Source organism: Heterocephalus glaber, unplaced genomic scaffold, assembly GCF_053883595.1.
Source record: "Heterocephalus glaber isolate CG9 unplaced genomic scaffold, H.glaber_assembly_v1.0 deba00001610, whole genome shotgun sequence".
NCBI classification, from domain to species: Eukaryota; Metazoa; Chordata; class Mammalia; order Rodentia; family Bathyergidae; genus Heterocephalus; species Heterocephalus glaber.
This window is the reverse complement of record NW_028258381.1, coordinates 2,561,464-2,575,275: the sequence shown is the minus strand read 5'-3', so window position 1 is coordinate 2,575,275 and position 13,812 is coordinate 2,561,464. Positions and strand designations below refer to the sequence as shown.

General features: G+C 41.5%; 1 protein-coding gene across 1 annotated transcript in view; it reads right to left on the bottom strand.

The window, feature by feature from the left end:
• Positions 1-13,812, bottom strand: part of Lrrc1 (leucine rich repeat containing 1) — a 127,078-nt gene that overhangs the window by 2,272 nt on the left and 110,994 nt on the right. Inside the window, exons 11-13 of the mRNA XM_004868824.3 lie at positions 8,177-8,292; positions 1,844-2,016; positions 785-921 (exon numbers count right to left, since the gene is read on the bottom strand). Coding sequence (XP_004868881.1) covers positions 785-921; positions 1,844-2,016; positions 8,177-8,292 — 426 coding nt within the window. The remainder of the gene's footprint in view (positions 1-784; positions 922-1,843; positions 2,017-8,176; positions 8,293-13,812) is intronic.

Sequence of the window (13,812 nt, the reverse complement as noted above, 5' to 3'; positions counted from 1 at the left end):
TGGGCACTCTACTACTGTAAATGCTTCAAGTCCCATCTGGTGACAGCTGAAATAACAAGGACTGTCTGAAGGGAATGAAAAACTGACCTCTGTCTGGGTGTGGCCAGGACTCCCTCTAAACACTGCTTAGGAAAATTCTGATTAGTGCAAGGAATTTCAAAAGCCTAAGTCAACTAGAAGAAAGATGTCAAGAGCTGTCACTGACTCCTGGAGAGACTGGCTGTCAGAAACATTTTAAAACATGATTGAAAGAAGGGCGAGGAGTTACAGTATTTCCAACTGACTCCCAATTTCTGGATGAAAACCTGTTAGGGTTTCCAACTAAGAACACAAGCATGTGACGTGAAGGTTAAGGGAGCCTGGTTATGTGGAGAAGACAGAAGTCAGCTACGTGGTCGCATCATGACATGGGAATGGAGTCGACATGGCACAGCCAGATGTGGGGAGAGGACGGGAAGGGACTTCATTTACAGAAGAAGAAAAGCCCCAATTTCAAGAAACAGACAGGGGCAGGTGTGCAAGCTCCACAAAGGAGAAAAAGCTCCATAAACTATTCAAATAACATCAACAAAAGTAACAAAAGTTCCATTTGCCTTGTTTACATTTTGTGACTCAGTACCCAGAAGTACCTAGCTTTGTTTTCTTAAAAAAATTTCTAATGTTCAAGGCAAATCAGAGGGCATACTATGAGACAACAAAAGAAAATCTTTACTGAGTGCCATTCTCCATCTTGGAAGGCTTTTATGTGAACTTCCACAAAAGAAGAGAATCTCTATTTCCATACCGTTTCATTGTCCTCTTCATCTTTTTCATCATCCAAAAATCGGATGGCACTAACTCTGTGTACTGCACGCTCACTCCACGAATCATTGGAGACGTCATTTACCAGGCTCTCCAGGGCACCACAACGCGGCAGGTTCTCTGCAGGGACACAGATCACATCAGCGGACTGGCAATGAAATGCTGCAACTCCACGGCCTATGAGACACACGCGTGTGGAGAGCCAGAGGTGTGACACCAGAAATGAGGAGGGCAAAAAACTGCTGTCTCAACCTCTGAGTCTGTTTTTCATTAACAATGACAACAAATATCAAAAATAACAAAGGGCCTGAGCAGGGTTCCCTTTCTTTTTAATGGCATACAACTCTATTTGAGATCATACAAAATACCTACTAAATTGATATATTTCTTATTTCATTATAGAACATCAATAATTTTGAAGTCCTTTTTTATAATTCCCTTTTAGACAATAACTGCACAATTTTTCCTACACTGATGTGACCACACACATTGGATGCTTGAAATTTCCCTCATTTTTTTCTCTTATGGCTTTAAAATGCCCACCCAGTAGCTGGGGCTGGCAAGGTGGCTTCAAACTCTTCCTGCTTGGAGCCCTCACTCACCAAGGGCACTCCGGTTCCATTGGACCCAGCTCTCAGCAAAGGGTTTATAATAGCATCTTAATATTCGTATGAATGTTTTCTTAAAGCCATATAATTTAGAGAACAAATATACAGTGACTCGAAATGACTCACTGGCTTGAAAACAGTGCTGCTAACCCTCTGAACTCTCAGTTCGAATTTTAAGAGACTGGTGCTCTTTTAAGGAGTATTAATATCATTCAAAGCCAAAAGGCTGTTCCTAAAATTTTAAAGAGGTGTGAGTGGCCCTCTTTCTGCAAGGGTGCAGAAGAACTCTCCCGAAGGAGCCCCGCAGTGGTGTCACTTGGCTGGGTCTGCAGCAGACCTGACAAAACACTATCATTCAGGAGCAAGGGCCTCACTGCTGGAGGTTTGCTTCTACTCTCTCTCCTGGCCATGGGAAACACTGCCCTTGAACTCACCTTGACAGGTAGGTTCTGAAGGCAGTTGAGGAAGTAAGACACAAGTCAGGATCTTCTCTCCTGTGGTGCGGTCTGTATCTGTCTGGAAGGTGAGCAGAGGCTGGGACTGGTTGTCAGACAACCACAGAGCCTTCAGCTTCAAGGTGGTCAATGATAACGGCAGATGTGACAACCTGATGTGAAACCGAAAGAGTCCTTACAACCTCAGACTTCCTCAGCAAGCCTCTTCCAATTCAAGAAGAGGATCCTGAGACTGAGTTCAAAGTGTGGGAAAACTGTTCTGTTTGCAACACAACATGAGATTTACTCTTTGAAAGTCGAGGCTTCACCAGGGCTCGGTGCTTCCCTTTATCACTGTCACCACTCTCGCTAGGCCCTCCAGGCCATGGACAAAAAACATCAAAATCATAGGACACATTACAAGGCCTTTTGCTAGGTGAAAAGCGGCATACTCGGAAGGAGCCAGAAGCAGTTTTTACTCTGTAACTCAGGGCCAAAGTGGGAGAGGCCACAGGGCACCGAGCTCCAGGAACACCTGGCAAGTCGGGATTTGAGGAAGGAGATGCACACAGAGTGGGAGAGAGTTTAAGCAGCAATTGAAGTGCAGACTAAGAGCCATTTTCACTAACTCTACTGGTTGCCTCTAGGGAGATTATTTCAGGTATTTTCATTTTAAACTTTTATCTACCAGTTTCTAGACGCTCCCACTTCTTAGACTCCATGGTGCTAACTAACATCGTCAGACTGTTTCGGGACAGCGCTGTAAAAATTATAATGTGACATCTAAAGATTAGTTTTATATTTATGCTTGCACAGATATTTGTCAGCCTGGCTGCAACCTGTGAAATCTATTAAGAAAAGACCACTGCAAAAAGCAGATGTACTTATTACTTGCAAAATATTGCTGTAATCCAGTGGTTCTCACCCAGAGAAGATTTTGCCTCTGTGGGACACTTAGGAACATCTGGACTTCTGGCTGTCACACTGGCTGGGGGAGGGGTCTATGACATCAAGCCGGTAAAGGCCAGGAACATTGTTCAGATCCTACGATGGACATGCAGGACAGCCCTCAGAAATGCCCCAGATGTTTGCAGTGCCATGGGTAAGAACGCTGTTCTAGTTAAGACCAATGCTTCACATGAATCAGCTTCATCTCATAAACAACCAAAACCTGTATGAACACAAGTTTATGGCTTAAGGAACTGAAGGTTACATCTCATCAAGTATTTTCACTGTAAGGATGCCCCCTAGACATTAAATTACAGATCAACCATAGAAATGACTTCATAAGAGAGACATATACCTATCTCCAATAGTACATGAGAAGTCTACCTATGTCTTACCAGTAGATGAACACTGTTGTCAAAAATTTTGAATTGACAGAACTTGTGGGGAAAACACTAGATCTCTATGGAGGGATATGAAAAGAAGCTGCATTTCAGTATCATAAAACTGAACTGAATAAAATGTAAACATAAATCGGTTATTACTATAGTAAATGAAGTTAGAAAATCAGTGCAAACAGAGTACCAACAAAAGTGTTAAGCATGTCACAATAATGATGGTCTGCAAAGGTCTCTAATGTGTTAGGTGAAAAGATGAGAAGATTGTCCTTTCCTTGACAACTGACTAGTACAACAGGAAAGCCTGGTCCATCCCTCATGTGAGCCAGGTGCTGTGTACTAAGGAAACTGTTCCTGCAACTTTGCAGGAGTCAGTGCATCCACAGGTGCTGTATTTGTTTGCGGGCCTCTAAAAAGGCTGCACACTGTACACACAGTATTTCACTAGCAAGGGTCACACAAGTGGATTCTATCTCAGCTCCAATTCTCCTTACTCAGTGGTATTTGTGCTTCAAATGGAATAGAAATCTCTTGTGCTTACACAAAAACTATTTCTTCCGCTACTCAAAGGCTACTACACATACACCCAAACACAAGGAAGTTAAAGATCTATATTTGCCAGTCATCGTGATAAGGATTTTTTTTAAAAGAATACCCAATAGACACTGGAAATCCTGGAGTACATCAAGTTATTTTATTTTATGAAACAAAAGGACAGTTTCTTTTGAAAATTTTTTCCCCTATTTCTTTTAGAGTAGGCATTCAGTTCTTATTCTCATAAATGTTTGAAAGTTCAAGTCCTGGGCAAGAAGCTTACAATCAGCACCTCCATCTTTCCATCATGACAGCACAAGAAAGAAACCAAGATCTGAAACAAGCACAAAATGCAGACACTCGAATGTGTACCCTTAGCCTCAGACTGTTAACTGGCTTCCCAGCTGAATGTTTAAGCACATGTGTAAGTAGAAGGCTAAGAAAAGCATCGCTAACAGCTATTTGGGATGACAAACCAGAGGATAAAAGCTAAAACAAATTACTAGACACTATGCAAACAGATCTTTATAATTATATTTCAACTCAGATTAATGAGTTGTCTAAAATACCAGTTTTCTTGAAAATAAAGTGGTTCTTCAACATGGACACTGCTGGCCAAGTTCACATCACACACGAGCTTGTCCCCAACTGTCTTGCAGCCAGCAGTGGTACCAGTGGTGGCACAAAGGAAAAAGAGGCCCTGTGTCTTCAGTCTGCACACAGGCTTTGGGGGCTATGCTGAGCCTTTAGTGATGCAAGTGGCCTGGGGGAAGAGACACACACATTTTTCTGTTTCTCCTAGGTGAACCATCCCAGCTACAAATCAGAAAATAGGTAATAATAATAAAAAAAAATGCCAGGGATTTAGCTCAGTGGTTCCACTGCCTGCCTCGCAAGCACAAGGGGCAGAGTTCGATCCCCAGTACCGAAAAAGGGAAGGGAAGGGAAGGGAAGGGAAGGGAAGGGAAGGGAAGGGAAGGGGGAGGGGGAGGGGGAGGGGGGAGGGGAGGGGGAGGGGGAGGGGGGGAGGGGGAGGGGAAGGGGGAGGGGAAGGGGAAGGGAGGGGAAGGGAAGGAAAGGAAAGGAAAGGAAAGACTGACCAAAGCAATGAATTGTGAGTTGAACAATCAATTAATGAACATACTTTAAAAAAAAACAAAAAACCTTTCCTGTTTTCCAGAGGAGTTAATAATACATTTTTGTTTTATTCTGGTACTTTCCATACACTACAGAGTAAACAGAATCAACACAAGAAACCACAGCCCCGACTGCACACACCTCTATGTTCTATTTAGGTCCACACATCCCCCAGGAATAAAAAGCCCACGGTTACTATTTACACACCAATGGCACAAGGATGAAAGCAAATGAATAACCAAACTGTGAGCATCTTGTTTCTAGTTATGTCTACAATCATCGCAGCCCTGAGTGACCTTCCAAAGGCCTCAGAACTGCTCCAGCAATTAATTCATCAAATTATTTAATTACTAAGCATGGCCTACTGATTCACGTAATATGAAGGTTGAATACTTTTTACAATTTAATGTTTAATCTGTTTGTTGTTCCCTACTAGATTATTTTAGTTTTAAGCTATATTTTAAGAGTCCAGATAAATTGAGAATATAATCATTAAAAAAACCTAACAATATCAAAATCTCTAAAATAACCCTCTGCCCTGTACCCTCGAGTCTTGACCCCTTCTCTAGGAGAGCTCACAATGTTTTAGTGTACCACACAGATAAGGTTTTGTTTAGAGTTAGAAGATAAAACTGAGAGTTTCATATAACATTCAATACCCGCCACCTTTGGTACTGGGAATTGAACCAGGTAGGTCTTTATACTGAGCTACATCCTCAGCCCTTTTCTATTTTTCATTTGGAGGCAGGGTCTTGATAAGTTGCCTGGGCTTTGCTAACACTTGCTCTTTTCACTCAACATTCCAGGACTCCTTCTTCCATGTCACTACCAGGGAAACAATCTGTGTTTTGATGAAGTATCCCATAGTATGGTCATACTGCCATGTTGTCATTTCATTTTTTGGATTAGGAGATATATATATATATATATATATATGTCACAGAATTCCAAGGTATAAACATTTCCCCAATGACAGCCACTCGTCTCTCGTATTGGGTACTATTAACATTGCAGAGAAGACCCTCACACCCATCTCTGTGTATTTGGTGTACAGTCTTGTGCAGACAGTTTAAGAGGAATTCTGTGTTTTGTGCCCGTGGGAAGCTGAGAGTACAAGACTCCTCCTCCTGCTGTCATAGTGGGCTGGATAGTTTTCAGGCGGCACTGTATAGCCATTCTTGCTATGATCTCTTCTATCTGGCCTGCAAAAGCAAGCTTCTGCAACCTCATGCGGGCCCACCCTGCAGCCACGTGCTGCTGAAGAGGCAGGGACTCTGGCTGTATTTAATACAATTTCTCATGGGCCACACTTCTGCAAGCTATGCAGTGAACATGCTAACATTTTTTATTAGTTTCAATATTGATCCTTTTACATAAGTAGTGATTAAGTATTTTAATAACCTTAAAATGCATGGATTAAATGGCACACTTAACTGACTCGGATGACAGCTATGTAATTCAACTTTTTTAATTGAATTTTTCCACCCTGGCTGAAGCATAATAAAAATGAAAATTTCCTGTCTTCTGAGAACAGGAGGAGGTCTCCACTCGTGTAGGTGAATAGCATTTTCAGACATCCGAGCCATCTTTCTGCTCAAGAACTAATGACACTCACTCATGCTTACCCTTGTGGCAAGAGGCAGGGAACATCTGGAGTCACTGAGTTGCTTGCGCTGGAGGGGACAGGTCAAGAGAAACCACCTTGCTCTACCTCCAACAGCTCACGTTAGGTTTACCCCAGCAGAAATTCAACATTAGCCCAAATCAATCTTGAGTTTTCAGCAACCACTTATTAGTCTTAAGAATCTATCAAGATGTCCTAAAAGCACTAACCTTTAAAAAGGTGAGTACTCTGAGGCCATAACTCACTCCAGACTCTATAGTTTATTTAGGCCTCCTGTCTACAATCCATTAGCCAAATGAAAAATGGGGGCTTGTGCCTGACCTAAGTGACCAGCCCATCAGCATTCAGAGGACAGTGGCCCAAACATTCTTCACACTGCTGACCTTTACCACGGAAAGCCAAAGCTTTCTCTGGTTGGACACTTTTTCTCCTATTTAACCACATCATGTTCAAAAGCAAGTTTTAACATTCCTTTTAGCAACAGAACTTGTGATAGAAGACATTTTGCCATGCCATGCAACTTACTCTGCAAAACTACTAACATTTTCATAAAGTCATTAAATATGAAGGCATCCCAGGGACTGTGAAGGGACAAGCGATCCAGTGACACAAATCAGAACATCGACCTTAGGTAGCTCCCGGTGCAGGAGGGTTACAGACATGTGGACAGGCAATTACCATAGAGTGCTCTGAATGCTTCGGTAGGGAAGTCCCCAAATGCAGGCTCAAAGGGAAGGCCTTCAAGAGGAAATAAAGTATGGGTGATGAAGAAACATGACGGGACAGAGCGACAGAGCCAGGGTCTCAGAATAGCCAGTGTGGGCTCAGAGTGGGGATGGGAAGTGGGGGAAAAGTACATGCTAACATCTGGAGTGCTGAGCTTAGCTCAGAATGGGAAAAACCAAGCTGTATTCTACATGGGTGAAGGACAGGAAAATTCTAGACAATGAAGAGGAGCCCAGGACTTGTTTGATGGTGCTGCTATGGCCTTGGTAGCTCTTTAACCTTTTTGTTTTATTATGAATCATTTATATATATGACATTAGCTGCAGAGCCTCACTCCATAAAAATGACCCTGTATAGTTTTATTTACAACTTCAGGGATTCTGAGTCCCAGCACAGCATAGCAATACCTCTGCTTAAAAGTGAGTTTGGCCAGGGATGGTGATATGAGCCTGCAGTCCCAGTTGCTAGGGAGACTGAGGAAGAGGATCACTAGAGCTCAAGAGTGCAGGACCAAACTGGGCAAAGCAGCCAGGCCCTGTCTTTAAAAAAAAAAAAAAGTTAGGGCTGGAGTAGCACTGCACCTGGCTCGCAAGGGCAAGGTGCTGAGTTCACTCCCTGGTACCAATCAATCAGGTCAGACTGATTCAAGCTCATTTGGCAGATGAGGAAACTCTGAGGCCCGTTCTGACTTACAAAAGCTAATTTGAGAAACTAAGACAAAACCTAAGTGTCCCTTTCTCGGGAGCACTCTTCCACATCACAGTCCTGTCCCATGACTCTCAGGAGCATCTCTGTGGAAGTGTCTGCTTCACCTTTACAGTACCGAGTCCCACCAGGCTCAATGCTTACCCCCACCTCAAGAAAACCTGGAACCCAGATGGTGCGAATGGGGAGATTCCGAGATGCGGGACAAAGCTAGGGCTGTTTGTACATTCGTCTCTCAAGCAAAGCATGTAAGGCCATCCTCACCTGTTCCCTGCCACATCTAGGACATGAAGTTCTGTCGCCTGTGACACCTCAGCAGGTATCCAAGTCAGTCTGTTGTTGCGCACGCAGAACACAGTGAGGCTGCAGCACCCGCCAATCTACAGTAGGACAAAAAAGCACCTTTATTCTATTGTGGGAAGGGACACAGGGAAGGCAGAGTAACCTGCTTACCAAAAAGCATGAAAAAGACATATGAAGACATACCACATAATTGTACGTATCACCTATGGAACAAATGCAATTAATTTAAATCATACAAAATGCTAAACATACATGGTCTATGTTAAATCAAGAAAATAAACCACACAGTCAAATATTTCAATCGAAAAGGAAGTTACTTTCTACTGCTGATATCTCATGCAAATGTATCTGTTAAATATGTCAACCAAACTACACAAGTCTAGACAGATACTACGCAGTAATATGAAAGCATTGAAATTCTAGTTTCAAAAGTTAGCCCAGAGATGATACCGATACACATAAATACACATACACACACACACACACACACACACACACACACAGATTCACTCCCTCACACTTAAAGAACTACCCAACTTTCTTAATTTCAGTGTGCTTGGGGTCCAGTTCAAAAAGGGCAACAAGAATTTGACAGACTACACATTAACTTCTACCACACATCTTTTAATAGTTTTTGGTCATTTACAAATGCATCTGGTAAAATAAGGAAGATCAGACTGATTCAAGCTCATTCATTATACTCCTTGATGAATGCAAAGCCAATAATATATTAGCAAAAGGTAAAACTGGTAAATATACACATTAATGTGCTGAGTTATGATCTGCAAGCAAAGTATATAAATCAATAAACTGCATCCACATCAATTTCTATATCTTTATTTTTAAGTAAGCAAGTCAAAGGCAAATTGAACTTTGTATAAGTCTGGTCTTCAAAAAGCAGAATGAACAGAATTCAATGATTCTCTTAAACAAACAGGCTGTGGGCTCTGCAGGCAGAGAAGCTGAACCAAGGGAGTGGAAAAACAACTTGATCCAGACACAGCCTTGCTCAGGACTCCCTGAAGTACCGCATTCTTCTCGTGCTCACTATCCAGGTAAGAGCAATCGCTACAACAGACTCATGAAGGGACCTATTGATGTGTCTCTGAAACACGGAAAAACACTACTTCAGGGCCTTCCGCTGGAGGAAGACCAAGAGACTTGACTCCTTAAAGATATCCAAATATATCTTCTGCCCTTTTCTATTTATACATGTGTTTACTAAGTGTATCAAATACTCAAAAGAGCAGAATGTATATTTATAAAATTCTATACAGTTACCTTCATGCACAATCTTTTCATTTCCTCCCTTAAGAGTTAATATAAAGATCCTGAAATAATATATTTAGTCATGGTATTTAACCATAATGGATGCCAAATAAAAATAAACAAACAGTGGAGCAACATTTATCACTAGTCATATGGGAAGCATCCAGATACATAGAGAGGTTATCAGGCTGTCTTGTTTATTTCTCACTCTTCACATATCGACATTTCCCATCCAAGTAAAACTGGTTTTATTCACAATACTCCAAAGTACATCTTGTATTTTTTATTCCATTGTTTCTTATAGAAAATGCTTTTCTTGTTTGTATCTTTGGGGGGCAGGTACAGGGGATCAAACTCGGGTCCTTGCGCTTGCACAGCAGGCGGCGAAACCACTGAGCTAAATCCCTGGACCCTGTTTGTATCTTTTTAATTCTTACCAATAATCCAAAATTAGGTAAATGTCCTCCAATTCCTCCACAAACTCTCCCTAGAACCCTCTAGCCTAGAATATGATAAACTGCACTCCACATTTTTTTCATAATTACGGTCTAACATTCTGCCAGGACAAAATGCCTCCTGAAGATTCATCATCTGATTCAGTTACTATTTAATTTACACAAGTTCACATATAATCAGGGAGCTTGACAAGGGCAACCCCAAGCCTATCCACCCACCATGTCTAGCCTATACACCTACCAAACCTTTCTTTTAGGTATGCCTACTTGCTTGTGAAAAGCTGCTACTTAAAAATTGTCTGCTTCTGTGTAGTAATGGACCCAACACAAGCTTTCTTTGTGCTAGGAGGAATCACAACTGCAGGCTCTCTTGTGCTTTCTAAATACGGAGCCCTGGTGCACCAGCCTAGAAGACACGTGCAACCAGACCTCCCTCCACTGAGGAAGGGACTCACCAGATTTACTTAGATGCCCGAGGCTATTGCAGTAGGAAAGGGAAGAAAACCTTGATCCTTGTGAGAACTGACACTACCAGATTCCCTGGATAAATTCAGAGTCCTGACCAAGATCTACTCACGGGAAGGGACCCTCAGGTTCTGTGAGGCACCCATCCCCACATGTCTAGCTGGAGGGGCAACCGTGTGGTGTCTGTGTGCAGCCTAGGACTGTGTGCCCAGGGGAGGCCTTCCAGATCAGCACCCAGGTGCCAATCTTGCTAGGTCTGAAGAGAGAGGCTTTTCTGCACCCAAAGGAGGGATAACAGCCTATGTCAGCTGCTCATATGATCATCCCACAGACAGTGGACTCCTGGAAGTAGACAGTGCTGAGGCAGCCTGGGACTGTGGGCTGGGCGTCATGTCTTACAGCTATGCACTGTCCCGGTCATCTGTGAGAACTGAGGCCCTATGGTTGTACTATGCGAAAACTTTCAGATGTAGCATGTACATGTATTATGTATCAGGTAATAAAAAGTAATTCACTAATTGAAGTGTGTCAAGCAGCTCTACAAGTTCAGGACAAGTTAACATTCCTTAAGAATTTGGGGGAAACAGCATAAATTTCCAGTGGAGTATGTGAGCTTTCCTTTTCCTTTCCCACTCTATCTCACACCCACTTAGGATGTTAAGGGGTGGAAAGCAATTATGTTCAAGAGCCTCTCAGGCCCTTGGGGATGTCAAAGCAGGCCGTGTGACCTCCTGATCTCTATTGTCTATGGTGTCTGGAAACAATGCCAACAAAGAGCACATGTTGTTGCAGAGTGTGCTAGGGATGCCTTAATCACCTTAAAAGCACACGCTGTCCCAGGCAAACATTCACACAAACAGAGCTCTCTTTCCAATTCAGCCAGGAAGGGATGGCACGAACCTCTGGTTTCTAGAAAAGATTATTAAGCAGTTAAAACCATAACTCAAAAGATAGAGTCTGTTATAGACATCAGAGGGGGGCGTGGTGCAGTGGAGGGGGCAGATGCTTTGAGAGCACACAGACACAGAATTTAGGCTCAGTCACATGTTCTGTGGGTTTGGGTATGTTATTTTAACCAAAAGCAACAATACAAACTAAATTAAATAAAACCACATATATAATTTAGTTCCTATCATAGAACCAAGCCTATTGCTGCTGCCAAATAAATGTGGTAGGAACTGTTTTCCCAAGAAGTGAAAGCCCTGGCTCCAAAGGGTGAGTTCCATCAATACCAGGTACCTACTCTGAGGTTAGAACCATACGGATGCTGGCTGTCTCTTTGCTGAGCTCACCTGGATGTCTTAAAAACCTGTCTCAGATAACGTATTCCAGAAACATCAGTATGAGTGTGAGCGAAGAACTGCCATGAGCTGAGTATTAGATAGCACCTATCATTTATATGTGTTTTTGCTTTGTCTTCTGGGTTCACCAGGCAGAATTGAAGTTTTTTTGTGGTCATCGGGATAAAATGTCCATATCACTTAGAAATTCTGGGAAGGAGAACTGTTTAAATAACTTATTACCAGTTAGAAGTTGATATTTTTAAGCTTTCCTTAAACCACATAATAGCACCTTCTGAGAATACAAGGGCTTGGAGTTGGATTCCCTGAGAACTACAGAATGTAGCTGAGAATTCTTGGTTAGCTATTTTGTGTCTCTGTTAATTAAGAATGATGTTCTACTTAACTATTTGACACTGAGCTAATCTATCTCAAGGAGGCAGGACCTGCAGACCACTGAGCGAAACTTCACACAGATAACTTTCACTAAGCATTAACAGCCTGCAGGTTACTGTACCATCTGTACCATGGAGGAAGGAGAAATCAGACAGAGTCAAAGACTCAAAGAGAAAGCCTGTATTAGTCACAGGCTTATACAGGCTTATGTATTGTTAGCTTATATTCACTTTATGAATGCCTGCCCTACGTGTAAAAGAATTTTCATTTGTACTCAGTATCTTTTTTTCAGTATTTGTAACAGATTTGAACCCACATGTCATTGGCAAAAGATGAACACTTACAAAAAGCAAAATCTGGCCAAAAGACAAGTTGGAGAGAAATAACATGATGTATAATATTAGAATCCCATCATCATCTGTGGTATATTACCCAAATGTTCCCTACTTCATAAATATTTTAGAAATCATGTGGTTTTAAAATTCCCTGATTTACTGGGCCAGTGACATCAAAATATCCACTAATAGCTATGGTATTCTCTTCTCTGATTATTATAAAGTAACTTATGCCAGCTGGAAAATAAAAACCATACATACATAGGAAAGCACAGTGAAAGGAAGATAACTCAAATCCTACCACACAGAGATAATCGGCATTTACAACCTGAGATACAATCTTCCAGCAGTACTGTCACTCATTGGTGAGAACATATACACACAGTAACAAAGTTAGGACCAACACTATGATCTGTAGCATATATGCCGTCAAGAACATTTTCTCATGTCACTGGTTCTAAAAGGGTTCTTACTGTGATGCATCCTTCACAGATCATTTAACAAACTGCATGTTTGATGTTGCTGGTTAGTTCTGCTGCTGCTTTGTGGTGTGATCTTAGGCAAGTTACTTAGTTCAAAAACTGCTGGCTATAATAACAATTTACAAATACCTCATAGAACTACTGTGAAAATTAGACAAGAATGCACAAGCACTTGATATAGAGCCGTTCACATGTCAACTGCCTAAGCACACATGTGGCACATGCCTGTCCCATGTTTTCTGCCTCTCCACATGCTTGGTACAGGGCCTGGAATATGTTAGCTGCTCTTCTATAAAATGTGAGAAACAATGTTTTCTTAGGTTCCTAGAATTGTAAAAAGGGTATATTTTTAAAGTTTTAAATAATGTTACCATATTCCTTTCCAGAGAAGTCCTAATAATTTATATTAATGTACTTCTCTGCATATTCAGCAATATGTGGCCTTTTTAAAAATACTAAAACTTTGATGAAGATCTCTTTCCTACCCACAGATTATCTTTACCTTCATGGAGATCAGAAATCTTTCAGGTAGATATATCCATCAACAATTCTTTTTAGTACTTATTTCTTTTTTCAAGTTTAGGGATGTATTCTCCATCTTGAAATCTTATGATCAACTGTATTTTATTCTGTTATTAGATTTCATATCATCTCTTTTACCAGTAACTAATTTTAGAATGTAATGAAACATAAAAGTATATACAGCTTGTCAGATTGAAAAAAAGCTTGAATGACTGATCCCCAAACTCCAGCTTGTCTCATCTGATTGAATATGTGTGATGTAGGGGTCATTTTCATTTTGGCTCAATGCAGACACACAAAAAGAAGGGCTGTAAACATGGATATATGCTCAATTTCTTCTAGCCAGAAATTCTTTATGACCCAGATTGTGTAAGAGTAAGATATGGCTAAGGA